This window comes from Haliaeetus albicilla, chromosome 5 (assembly GCF_947461875.1).
Source record: "Haliaeetus albicilla chromosome 5, bHalAlb1.1, whole genome shotgun sequence".
Classification (NCBI taxonomy): Eukaryota; Metazoa; Chordata; class Aves; order Accipitriformes; family Accipitridae; genus Haliaeetus; species Haliaeetus albicilla.
In genome coordinates this window covers 33,736,424-33,750,596 of record NC_091487.1, presented here as the reverse complement: position 1 = coordinate 33,750,596, position 14,173 = coordinate 33,736,424, and the positions used below count along the sequence as shown (strand labels likewise).

At 38.8% G+C, this 14,173-nt stretch overlaps 1 protein-coding gene across 7 annotated transcripts in view; it reads left to right on the top strand.

Moving 5' to 3' along the window:
- DPH6 (diphthamine biosynthesis 6) overlaps positions 1-13,868 on the top strand; it is a 216,489-nt gene extending 202,621 nt beyond the window's left edge. For 4 of the 7 annotated variants that reach the window (XR_011324769.1, XR_011324767.1, XR_011324766.1 and 1 more), the window contains 2 exons: positions 5,495-5,746; positions 13,549-13,677. Coding sequence is in view for 3 of the 7 variants with exons in the window: in XM_069784079.1 (XP_069640180.1) it covers positions 13,549-13,664 (116 nt within the window). In the remaining 4 variants the exon portion in view is untranslated. Of the gene's footprint in view, positions 1-5,494; positions 5,747-13,548 lie in introns of all 7 variants that reach the window. The other 3 variants (XM_069784079.1, XM_069784080.1, XM_069784078.1) reach the window with 1 other exon arrangement.
- The last annotated feature ends 305 nt before the right edge of the window (positions 13,869-14,173 follow it).

The window sequence follows — 14,173 nt, the reverse complement described above, 5'->3', positions numbered from 1 at the left end:
AGTGTGAAATCATCCTTGTTTTTCCTATATCAACATTAAAATAACAGGTAAGGAGAACTGAATATGAAGAGGTGGTTCATTTGAGGAATGCTGGCAAGATGTGCTATACACAAGTGAGTCAGAAGCACTTTATAACACACTCAGAACTTGGAGACTGAATTACAGTTTTAGTAATCATCAGTTCCCCTTCTTCTCTGTCATTTCTTTGTTTAATATATTGCATGGAAGAGACTTATCGTACAAGTTTTATAAGCTTGCAATAAAAATATAACAACTGTTGTATTAAATTATTTAAGTTGTAAACCATTGTAAAAAGCAGAAAAAGTTATATCGACATGGAGCCAGAAAAAATGATTATGATGGAGTATAAAGTATATTGTGCTGATTACTACAGAATTTTTGTCCAGTTTAGCATATTGTAAATCTTCGGTTGGCCTTAAGAATGAAACACGAGTAGATTTTTCTAAAGGATTGTGGCAAGCGGTTTAAGAAAAATGAAACTAAAATCAGATCTATAATTTAAAAACAAATCAGCAAAAATGTGACAGCGAACAAAAAATATCAAAAAGGTCAAAGGAGAGAAGAATAGTGGCAAAGCAAAGGATCAATGAATTCAAAACTTCCAGATTTCCCCTGGGAGAAAGCTAGAATTCTGGAGGAATAAATAACCAGCTTTTATATTTTAAGCACGTAGATTATTATTTTATTCCTTTGTGTTATGCTTTACTAAAATGAGATGTGCCGATAACTTTGAATGTGGCAGTATTGATGTTAGTAGCATTTGAAAGTGCTAGATTCCTAAATTAGTTGCTAAAATTACAAATGGCAACATTTGCAGGAAGACACAAATATATTTAGCATGAAGTTCTGACTATACATGATACAATCCACTTAGTTTTCCTTTCTTCTGCCTCTTTGCTCTTGGTAAGTCAAAAATGAAACTGATTAGATGATCATTATTAATAATAATAACAATAATGATGATTATGATGATGATGATAATAATAATCCTTTTGCATCTTCATGTTTCACGTTTTTCTCTTACCAGATTTTTTAGGGCGTTAATGACCCTAAGCATTCTTGTGGCAGGTTGTGCCCTGCAAAGTGATTTAGCAAAAATTCAGCTAGTCTGAGCATATTTTGTTGCCTTCCTTTCTACCAACGTGTGCTTTCTGCAAAGGAGAAAAAGAGGTGATGGCCTGATTCTAATGAATCTTCCTAGCAGTGGTGTAATTGAAAAACTGCCTTGGAAGAGAAGCCTTTTTTTAAAAAAAAAGCCTACTCATTCAGCTGATGTAGTGTAGAAAATACTGGCAAGACCGCTCCAGTGATGATGTTCCAGGAGAGGAGCGGCTCTCTGTGAACAGATGTTGATGGCTTTCTGTAGCCTGTCCTTCTCACTACCCTGTTCTGCAGTGCAGCGGGTATGATACTCCCTGACAAGTTAAGGCCCATGGCATAAAGTATCAGTGTTGACCAAAGAAAGGGCTGTGTGGGCATCTTTGCTTTACTTTAAAACTGACATCTCCTCTTGAACAATTTATTTCCCTCCAGCAGTACTGCAACATTGTTAAAGCCAGATCTCATACCGCAGATCACATCTTTAAAACAGGAGGAGGCACAAGGATAAATCAAAAGCATGTTTCGCTGTGCCTTATAGGTTGGCCTCATGTTTGTGGGACAGATAAAGGTCACCCTTCCATCACTTGCACTTCATGTTTCTTAAAAGTGGTTAAAGCATCACATCCATTTTTCTTCTGAGCATTTTCAATTTCATTAATCCAGTATCTCTTTGAGCTAACATAGTTTTTGGTGGAGATGTGGCTTATGGCTCCAGAAGTAGAAATTCCTGTTGAAAGAGCCAGTGTTCCAGCAGAGGAACCGTCGGTGCTGCTGAGTGACTGGTCACCTGTGGGTGCTGGCCCACCTTGGGAGGTCTGGGGACCTGGGGGAACCTGGAACCCCTAAGCAACAGACCGGACTTGGGCAGCTTTTCCATTCACTGCTGGGCTATGCTGTGTACTTTACCTGTCACCCGTGTGGCTATAAATCACAAAATGTACAGGAGTCACAGAATGCAGTGCAGTTTGTATAATTGCGAAAGACCTTCTCCAAAAGCTTTTTTAAAAACAGGTGTTTAGGACTGTGTATTTTGGTGATGAAATGGTCTTCTTTTTTTTTTATGTGTATATATATATATTTGTGTAATAATTTAACTTTATTGCAGCCTCTTGTGATACGCTGTGGTATAAAATATGCAGTAATGTTTATTAAGCAATCATAAGACAGTCAGGTGTCTAGCCCTGTGACAGATATGATAGACTATTTTGGCATAAAGCCCACAGGTAACTTCCAAATAACCTGTAAACCACCCCAGCTGTTGATGGTGGAAGAGTGGCAGAGGCCTCTGAGCAGTGAAGTTGTTTGACAACAGAGCAGGTGGAACACGTGCAGCAGTGCTCTTCTGGGACTGTGGTTTTAAATTCCAGAGATCCAAAAGCAGTCCAAGCAAAAGCATGACTCAGTTCTTGGCCACTGTATTGTTGTTCGTAAGTGTGCTCACTGTGGTGTGCTCTCAAGAGGAAGAAGAGGTGTACGGTGGGTTAGAATTTGGGGTCGCTTGTTGGCTTTTTCACAAATTACCTTAACAAATTGTGTAATTTTGGCACTGTTTTCTATGACTCAGTTTCCTACCTGTCCTACGTTCCTTTTTCAGCTCTCTATTTTTTTTGTGTTGATGGTAAACTTTTTGTGGTAGACCTTGTCTGTTATTTAGTGTTTATTCAGTGCCTGATAAAATGACACGTAAGTCTTGCTGAAGGCTTTTATAAATTATGCTGTTAATAACTTCAAGTTAGAGCAAAAATGACTTGCAGCTCACATCACTATGTGGCCAAATTTCAGACCCTTTTTCTTTTATTTTGCTGTCGGTTGACACAGTTGAATGACTCTCCCAGTCTCCCGTTCCCAAATCTGTAACAAACTATGAGCTCACATTACACAGAAAGCACTAGCAGTGAGATTTATTTGTCATCCTTGGAGGCCATGAAGAGGAATAAAAGACTTTCATCTCACTCCTTTTATTCCGTGACTGTAGGGAATAAGAGGGTACTGATATCTGGGGTCACTGCCATACAGGATACAAATCCAATTAATCTAAATCTGCCAGATCAAGGGGAGGTAGTTGGGTGGCTATCAAGAGCCCACAAACTTCTGGGTGAATCATCAGCAACCCCTGGCAGCATGATTTCCCCATTAAAAGAGAAGCTGGGTTTTGTTCCACCTCTAAGTACTGGTCTACCCTTCTTTTTAGCCTGCTCCAGCTAATTTTCCATCAGTTGTCAGATGTAGCAATAATGAAATTTTAGTCATTTGTAGACTCACTCTAGGATTAAATCGGTGACCTCAGGACGAAAGGCAGTGAATGCCATGACCACTTTTTGTTACCTCTTCCAGGCAGCTTTGATTAAACTGTGCTGTGAAGCCAGACCGTGATCAATATGAATGATCTTCATCGACCTAATAATATATTTAACACGTTTAGGGCACTTTTATCTGGTTTTGTTACGATAAGTTGTTTACATTAGTGCAGCAGATTGATTTAAAGTTTCAGAGCTCTTTACAATGGTAAACATCTAGAAAAAAACTCATTGGTTTGCACATGATACTATATATAAAAATGTAATGTACTGTGCAAGCTCCTCAGCAGGTGTAAATTAGCGTAGCTACAATTTACAGCAGTTGAGAATCTGGCCTAGAAACTGAAAATGATTATTCCATCAGTGTTATTTTAAATGATCACAGCTTAACTTGACATAAAGCAAGTACCATATGATCTTCGCCGTACTCAGTCTAAAGATGCTTACCACAAAGTCTTTTAGAAACCTTTTCTATTATTTGTAGACTTAAACTCTCGCACCAGCAGATGTATGTGGTATCTGCTAGTTATATAAATATCTCTTCGTGGTCAGGCCTTTTGGATGCACTGTGTCCAATCAGATATTTCTTAAACCCGTTGGTTTTGGAGACTATTTAGCAGACTTCAATAAACGAACAAATGTGGAAGCTGTACCAAACATATCATTTGGGAATGTCAAAGCACTTAACAAACATTGTTACAACCGAGTCCATGTGTAACCACTGAAGGACATATTTGCTTCAGTATGTCTCATGACAGCTTCTTAAAAAATACACTTAAGTGAATTTAACACTTGTGAAAGGTGCCAGATTGACAGGCCCTGGAGATAAAAGTTCTTGAATTACCAGCAGGCACAGCCGAGCTTCCCACACACGCTGCCCCACCAATGTCCCCAACCCTACCTGGAGCGCACAGCAACCAACTGTCCTACAGCTTGCAAATCTGTGCCATCTCGTGCTCCTGGACTATGGGCCAAGAGTCAGTAGCTGTAATGTGACCTAAAGGTGAAAAAGCAAGTTCCATAATTACTGCACAGGTGCTGTTGCAGTTGATCATTTTCACAGCAAGTTTTCAATTAATCTGGGAGGGAAAAAAAAGTGCACATTTATCTGATTTTGCATACAACAAAAAACGTGTGTGTGAGCCTCTAGTGAATCCTGCAGTTTTATCTGTCCGCAGAGGAACATTCAGATGACTATATGAGCAAACAAATGCGTACACATACTGTGAAGTGCATTCTTAGATGCCTCTTGAAAAATGGGTCCTTACTGTTTCATATGTTTGTAATAATCTGTCTCCATTCATAACTCATCCCTGCTTGGTGTCATTACAGCCCATCCTCCCCAGAGATTCTGAACACAGCTGGCATACAAGTTCAATAACCATCCACCCTGTAAAGAGATTAGGTCGTTACAGGGTTGAAAGATAGTACACAGGGAAAACAGGCTTGTGATCTTTGCACTCTGTCATGGTTTTAGAAAAAGCACAAGTTCTTCCCTGAGTGATTGTACTCAGAAAGTTCAGTCCTCTGTTCTCTTTGAAATTATATTTAGACCTCACTGTGAGTACTGGAAGGGCATGTTTAAGTGTTTCTTTATTTAGTGCAGAAGGTTAATGACATTTTAAACAAAAGTGCACATTTATAACCTTGTATAGGCCAATTCTCAATCTGTATATAGGACATGGCTAAAAACGCAACACTGGAAAACACAAAGCAATGGGTTTTCATGCTCTGCTATTTTCTAAGCTATAGCCGGCAGCTTGAAAGAATTATTATGGATGCTAAATCTTAATTCTTTCTACTGAGAAACAGCCATAACTAATGTGCAGAGCATTTGTTTATCTTTAAAAGAGTCACATTTCTTTCTGCAGCTTGCCATTGATGTGCATGATAACATACCTAATTTGACTGGTACTGTTTGTACTTCGGAAGGTAACTTCTGTATATCCAGAGAGAGTTAGGTGGCATATGATTGTTTTAGGGGTGGAGTTTGGGATTGAAATTATAATTGTTACAACTATCAGTATAAAACCTCATTTGAGGATTATGATTGCCTGATTTGCTTACCACCTCAGCATTCCTGGTGCATCTGTCACACTGTACAGCTTTAGGAAGAGTCCATACCAGCCTTCAAACTAAGCTGAAGTTTAGGTTTCAAAATGTGGAAGGAAGTTCAGAGAATGTATACTTGGAAAAGGATGTTTTAGGATGGTAGTATCCATGAACTCTGCTTGAATATCTTACCTCACCCAGCCTCAATTCTCCTGTGCAGCCTGTCTGCTGGAAAAAAAGAGATGGACCATTTTGGGCCATCTTCTCCTTCACAGGTTTGTTCTTTTTAGTATGTGGTTTCATGTTTTGTCTAGCCTAGTTTCAAATATCCAATGTAGCTGAGTCAGGTTTTGTTTTGCACTGCTTTTTTTTCACTGCTTGTATTTGCATAGTACCCCAATGGCATTTTCATTTCATTCATTTTATTACATAGTTCCTAATTTTAACTATATCATGTTATAAATCCCACTTCAATCTGCTACCTATTACCTGCAAGTACTACTAAGTCTTTTTTCATCAACCACCTTTTTAAGATTTTTAAGACAGTAGCCGGCCTTTTGCTTGCAGAAGGGCAAACAGCTTTTCTTGTTTGCTAATAAGAGGGGAGGAGAATGCCAGGGACCTTCTCTTACAGAATGACAATACTCCACTCCCAGAAAAATGCAGAGGAAGGGAAATAGTTGTTTACCTGTTTTTCCTAAGATGTACAGTATACTTGGGCACCACTGAAAACATTATTTAGAAGCAAATGCTTCCTATAGTTTACTGACCCCATTCTGAAGGATGTGTCTCAGTTTGTTAGTTTGAAAAGTCTTTATAGATGTGAAGTGTTATTTTTAATTTCGTTTAGGAAAGGCCAGAAATTAGAATTCTGTAATAGGGAGGGAGAGAGGTTCTTTCATGACTGAGTTAAACAGAAACCTTCAGAAGAATAGAAAGGGGTTGGTTCGTTCTCATCTTCATGTAACTTGAATTACAGGGTTTAGTAAGTGAAACGGATCATAAGCAAAACCCTGCAGAGTCCAGAAAGCTCTAATTAACGCCCACAGTGAGTAACTTTTCTGAAATTGGTCTTTAATCAAACTTTGCTCTCAAAACAAAACAAGGTGTCGTGGCAGCTTCATAAAAGAGATGCATTGCCGAGGCTGACAGGCCCACAATCAAACCAGCACTAAAAATAACTGTTTTGTCTACTAATTTTCTTTCAGATTCTAAAAAAACGCATTAGCTACAGTCTAAAAAAACTTCCGTAGTTACTCAGCCAAGTGACTCAGCTCTAGAAAAGTGAGGTTCCTGTAAATGCTAATGCCCTCCCTGGTTATGAGTGAGCCCTCTTTCCTTCCTTCCTACACCCTCCCGCCAAAGCACAGGAACAGCAGAGAGGTCGGTGAGGCTGGGAGGGGAAGAGGCGACTTCTGGATTCCTTCAGAGCTGCTCATTTGAGGCCAGCTGTCCCTCTCCTCTTGCTGCTGGTGGTGCAGAGCTCGGGCATCCTCCCTGACTAACTAGTCTCGATTAAGATAAGCCAATCACTCATCTTTCTTGTACCTCCCATGAACAGTAAGGTCCACAGCTGCTACCTTGCACACTCACAACTCCTCGCTGATTCCGAGAGCAGGAGTTATCATGCAGGGAAACACAGCTCCTTTTCCTCTTCCTCTTCCTCTGCTCAGCTGTAGAAAGAATTGCTCTGACTCCTGTGGGTACCCCTCCAAGCCTACAGCAATTTTCATTATGTTTTCACTGTAGCCTGTGTAAAAACATTGCTAGAATTGTTTTTTCACGTTTGGGATAGATTCCAAAGGGACAAGAAGTCCACTGCACAAAGAGGACTAGCAGTAAAATATAATGAAACTATAGTCTTCCCTTTATAGCAGATTTTTATCTCAGTACAAGAAAGACACAGACCTGTTGGAACGGGTCCAGAGGAGGCCACAAAAATGGTCAGGGGGCTGGAGCACCTCCCCTGTGAGGACAGGCTGAGAGAGTTGGGGTTGTTCAGCCTGGAGAAGAGAAGGCTCCGGGGAGACCTTATAGCAGCCTGCCAGTACCTAAAGGGGCCTACAGGAAAGATGGGGAGGGACTTCTTAACAGGGCCTGTAGCGATAGGACAACATTCAAGGTCAGGTTGGACGGGGCTCTGAGCAACCTGATCTAGTCGAAAATGTCCCTGCTCATTGCAGGGGGGCGTGGAATAGATGACCTTTAAACATCCCTTCCAACCCAAACTCTTCTATGGTTCTAAGATTCTATGCTTTCATTTGGTGAATGGTCTGCTGGGTGAAGTGTTACCCTGTTTTGTATGTGTCTGTACCTACAACTCACAGTATTTTATGACCAAAATGGCAGAGTCCCATCAGTCTGGACCCTAATAAACATATCCTTCACAGAAGAGGTTGCAGTCATCTGAAATGGTTCTTTGGTATTACGGAAAAGCCGAAAGAGGATACCTAACATTGGCTTTAGTGCTTCCAGTCCAGGCTGTATTTTCATTTGTTATGTGATTACTTGAAAAAAACATTTTCATTGTTACAACTAAAACTAGTTTGGTGCGAGAAGCAAGAATCCCTTCGGTATAGATGGATCCATAAATGCAAGACAAACTGAAATGAAATGTGACGAATCCTTGAAGATATGTTTTTATGAAAGAATTGTTTGCAAATACAGATGTGCAGATCTGAGTGGCTGCTTTGGCATCTGACCAGGCACGTGTTTGTAGAGACCTGAGTTCCAAATGCAACTGCAGCTCCCCCTGTAATTTCTTTTTTTTTTTTTTAATTTGGGGGTATGTATACTTTACAAATAGGCCTGAAACAGTAAATTTGGGGGGGTTCTGGAGTCTAAATTATGCCAGTTACTTTTTAATTTTTTTTAAACAAATGTTATTACATATTTACCATTCAACAGGAAAGCTCATTCATCAATTGTTGACTTTGAAAGAAGGGAGAGAAATCTAGACACAGCTTAAGAAATCTTCACAACACAGATTAGATTTTGAAAGTTATGTAGCAAAGAATACAAATTCTTTTATTGTCATAGTTTCAAAGACTGGCTTAGGTAATCACGGATTTAAAGCAGTTTCACAGCTTTATCCAAATTCATATGGGTCGTTTGTCTCATATATCATGGCAACAGACTTCCCTGCAATTCAGAGCAGCTGCTTAACTCGTATTCAGATAAATATCCCAGGCCAGAGTGATTGAAGTGTATCATCAGTATTGCATGAAGGAGCTTGGATCATCTCTAGAGCTGTGCCTAATCTGGTCTGCCAAAAGGTGCCATGGAACTTCCCTTGTTACCAGTCCTTAAGAAAACTCAGTTACACCCCAGTCATCATAAGAAGTATGCAAATCTTCACTATCCTGATATTATAAATAAGTAGGCAAAGACAGACTGTAACAACTCCCTCAAAACCAGAAGGACCAAGGGAAATTATTTATCCTAGTAATAACTAGGATAAATAATCAGGAGTGGTCGGCTTCCAAAGCAAGTTCTGTTTCCATCCTCGTATGTTTAGTTATTGTTGATTTCCCTCTTTTTGTGCAGATGAATGTTTCCCACTTGAAAAAAAATCAAGACTGACTTCAAATTTTATAATTTTGGAAGAAATTTATAAAAGCATTGAGTAACATATCTTTGGCCAGTTTTCCCTGGAACTGGTAGGCTCTTAGTATTTTTGAAGATCTAGCTGATATGTTTTCAAAATGGAAACACAATTATTTACAGGATGTTGCCTCCACTTCTGCTGTGGGCAAAGCAATTTTGAAAACCCAGTCCCTTAACACAGAAATGACCAACATGACCAATGCGAAATAATGTCATCAAGAATAGTAAAGAAAACCATAAGGTACCATATGAAAAGCCAAGTATTGGACTATGCAAAATTTCCACGTTACTGTCATTTAAAATCTTCACAGCTGCAACAAAAAATCAGTACAAAATCATATTTTGCAAAGTGACTTGCTTTTATATTCCAACAGTATATTTTTGTTTACTGGGCTTGATTTTATTTTGGACAGAAAGGTATTAATTAAAATGAAGGAAGCAAATTGTACAGGTTTTGTTTTAAAATCTTATATTCCACTATATAATTTTATATTATCTTAAGTAAAAGTGTGAGAAAAACCATGAACTGTAAAACCAGATAATTTTTTAAAAGCACATTTGCCTTCCTTGCTATGGTTGTAAACCACAGAGACAGTCAGCTGGATGTTTAAGAAAGGAAGGGGGGTTCTCCAGTTCCTCATGTTTCACCTTTTCATTGCCCTGCCTGATCATTTAAGGCAGAGGCTTGTTCCAGACAGCTTCAATTAAACTATGCTGTGAAACGGTATATAGATCAATGGAAATAATCCATAACAAGAGGCTAATCATGTATTTAACAGTGTTCAGTCCAGTTCAATCACCTTCTACCATTTCTGTGGCTTTACATTCATGTGGCAAAGCCCTGAAAGTGTATATGTATTTTTTAATCCATCTCATTAGTGACCATATGCTTTGGCTTCAAGGGAGACAAGAACTGTCTGCAATCTGCCAGGGATTTAGGGACATCAATAATTTGTGAATAGTCATGTTGGTACTGGTCGAAGGGTTAAGTGTTCTGCACACGAGGGGCACATCTTTTGGGACTGGCACTCTTAGTCAACTGTTAGGAACCTGATCCCCTGTGACGCATCTTTTCAAAGTACATGCTGCATGTCAGATCTCCCCAGCTGAAGCAATGGAGCTTTATTAGCTCAGGGATTTAAAACCTGCTCTCAGCAATGTAACAATATCTTTTGGTTAAAAAGTGAAGGAAAGATAGTAGTTGTAATATGAAGGTGATTTTTTATGTATTGGGCTAAATGTGATCTTCCTTTTTGTTACCGTTATCCTTTTCAATATGAGCTATTAGATTACTCCTCCCCTGCAAATATGCAGTGAAGCAAGAGTATGGCAGCAATAACAGGGACCTGATTTTGGAAACATCAGTGGATTCTGTGGCCTCACTTCACACTGCCTAAATCCTGCTGAAGCCAATGACAGCACAGATGTAAAAATCACCTTCCTAATCATTTGGAATGACCCTTTAGGGGCTCCCAGGACATTGTTTTATCTACTTAGTGTGAAAAGCACCTTTAAAAACAATAGCTTACGGTGTTAGATTGTGCCATGTTATACAGAAGAGCTGCTAAGTCAGTGTGAGAGATCAACAAACTATTGATCTCGGTATCCTGTCCTTACAGCGGAATGGCAGAAATAGACTGTAATGCCAGAATTTTTGGTGAGAGAGGGAAAGACTCAGAATTATTTTTGCTCGTTTTAAGTTTTGGTTATGTCCACATCCCTCAGCTGTACCCAGGTCAATAGAAAAATGCATAGTGGTGCAGAAAGAAACACCATATGGAACCTGTGCCCGGAACTTCTGCTGATCAGTTGGGAGTACCAGGGATCCATCTTACAGGATGAAGCTTGCCTGCTTTCAGCAAATTTCATGTAGTAATAATAATTAATGCAGATTGTCACAGGAAATGAAAACAGGCACACTACACACGACTTGTTTGCTGCTTGCTAATCGGCTACTTCTCTTTGTACTTTAATAAACATTCTGTATCAGGGCAGATTAAATAACTTTAAGACCAACAGTAATCATACAGAGCTCCTGTTAAAGCTCCAGCAAACACACTCACTGAAACCCTCTGTCCTTTACTTGTTTTCCCTTTTAAGATCAAGCAAACATTTCCATAGGTGATATAAAAGAAAGAAATTTTTCAAATCTTTGTATTCGAACAAAGAGTTACATGCTTCAGAAAACACTCATACTCATGACTGAGGCTCTTACTTATCTAAAAGCATCATTTGCATGAGTGAAGAAAATATAGATTGTGTCTTTATTAGTGTCACATCATTAAAAATATACAATTAGTATTGGATAATTTAGAGTAACTTATTATAGCAGGTAAAATGTATAGCTGTCAATTTGGGGATTGGGTCAGCTATGATTACATAGACCGCCACAAATTTACTAATTGTGCATTGTTTTCTGTGGGACCCTGGAGTACAATTTTACTGTCTTAGAAGATCCAGACTCCTCTTTTCAGGGGAAATTTCCGTGAGCAGACTTTTATCCACAATTTTTAGATGTTTAAAGATATATGTCTAACGTAGAGTGTTTTCCTATCAAACTATTTGATTTACAAGCATAATAAAACATTTAGAGGCATATGTCCCAGATTTTCATCCACATTTTAGCCATACATGTAGGCTTTGCTGCAGCAGTTTGCACTTGCAATAGAAAAGGCGGTGGTCTTTTGGAAAGGTGGCTCTTTCTGGCTGGCAACCAAGTCCACTAGGGCATGTTCAAATGTAAATATTTATGGCTATTTTGGCCACCTCAAAAAACCAAAAGAATGGACCTGTATTTCCAGATAGCCTCACTTTCAAATTCTCCCTTTGAAAGTAATACCTGGTTTTGTTATGGTAGCCTTTAGCACTGTTTCACAGCTTTTAAGCCTGCGAAAAAAGTTAAAGACTAAAATTATATTTGCACAATTTTAATAGAAGAAAAAAAGGAAATGTAATTTTAATAGGGTGGAATTGGTGATTTTTGAGGTGGCTTGCCTTTACCCACTTCCACTTAAAGCCTTCTGAGCCAGCATAGCTATAAAGTTTTCTGAAGTCAAAGTTTAGAATGAAAATGTTAGCTGATGCTTAATTATTGGGTCACTGCTGAATGTCTGCAATACATGGACTGAATCTCTCTTTACACACAACATGAAGAAGTCCTTTGACCTTTGAGGTGACTGCTGATCTTTAGCTCACCCTTGTCTGTTTTCACCTCTCATGTCAGTGATGTTAACACAAAAGGAAGTCAGCAGAATTTCAGAGGACTGGTACTGTCTTCACAGTATTTTGTGGGTAGCATCGCCATTCTTACATCAATTTATGCTACTGCTGCCAGGTAACAAGAGAAGAGTTTTGGCTTCAGTGAATACAATTGCAAAATTCATGTTTTATCTTGGATGAGGTAACACTTTGACTGAACTGCCTATTCACAGTTTCACAGACAGTGACGCCAAAAAAAAAACCTCTGACAGTCTTCAAGTTCTGCCCTCTTTACACCCTCTCTAGCCAAGATTGCTTAGTGTTATGAAGAATTGCCATAATCACAGAAGCTGCAGACAGAAATAACTTATTGCCACCAAAACCCATGCAGGCCATACCTTTCCATTAGGAAACCATCTTTTGTCGGGTCATTTGGAGGGGTTTTGGTAGTCTTCTTTAAGGGTTCTGTGTGGCTGGATTTCTAGCATGTCCACTGAGGCTGCAACATGACCAGAAATGTCTCAATGCTGAGTTTAAGTTTTCCATTTTTAGTTCTCTCCCATATTCTCCTAATTAGATCCTCTTCATTATTAATTCTGTTCCCATAACGGACTTCGAATTTACAAACTTTTGCCACACATACCAGTCCCTTTAGAGCTCTTTATAGCCAGATTCTGTATTTTTAGCAGTTTGAATCTCTCTGTAATTCTAGATATGCAGTCATATATTTTGCTGTCCCTAGACTTCCTCCATTACATCTTCATTGTGGCATACTTCCATTGATTTCAAATGGAAAACATGATGTTTTAAAAAATGGCCCACTTTAACTTCTAGTAGATTGATGCACCACAGTGGGACTTGAGAGCAGAATTCCGTTTACAAATACGTGCTGATCATCCAAATACCAAAGATGACAAAGAACTGAATTTCAGCTGGCCTTTAGTTATTTTTACTACCTGCACTTAGTTTCAGCTTGCTATATCTGTAATCAACAGACCACTCACTCACTCAAGGTTGAGGAACATGCTTTTAACTGTTTTGCTGAATTATGGCCTTAGGCAACGTGTAAAGTTAATCTCAAATTAGTCGATGAGAAGGTGGGAGATGATGATTCTTCCTTCTGTATAAACTTAAGAGTTGCATTTCACTTCCTTTTGTTAATTGCTACTCCACAATAATTTTCAAAAATGTATTTAGAAATCATTTTTAAGAGATAGGACACCATAGAAAATGAGACAAAGAGGATTCATTAATTGTTTTGTTTCTATTTTAGGACTGCAAGAATACCTTAAAAAATATTTGGGCAAGAAGACCCCAGCTCTGATTTTAGTACCTGTGGTGGATTTACCTGGCAAAGAAGTTATTCATATAACATGCTGGCTAAGCTAGCAGTTTAAAAGAGAGGAGTTGGTATCAAAACACACAATCCATCCAGGAGAGAACAAAGAAAAGAATTGATCATAACTCTGTCAGATACTTTCATTAAGCAATATTGTTTGTTTTAAGCGGAGTCATATTTAGCTTGTTAATGATGCCTCATGATACGTGACAGAGTCAGCTTTGTATGAACAATAAAGGTTTCTTTTCAAAATATTGTGCTTTTTTCTCACTTATTTTTAGATATGTTCTGGTAATAGCAGGTGGCTCTTGGGAGATGTCAGTCGCTCTGATCACATCAGTTCTTTTGTTTGATATATTTAGGCCTGGTTACAATAAACCGATAATAACTTCAGATCTTTTGGATGGAGGTGAAACCACAACATTAGCTCCAATACTCTTTTAAAGACTTGATTCCTTTCAATTCTATGCTGAATTTACTGACTTCAGGCCAACTCATGAAGACCTTATTTGTGGCCAGGTTTTAACCCTGTTCTTGCACCAGGGAAGAATTATTCGGA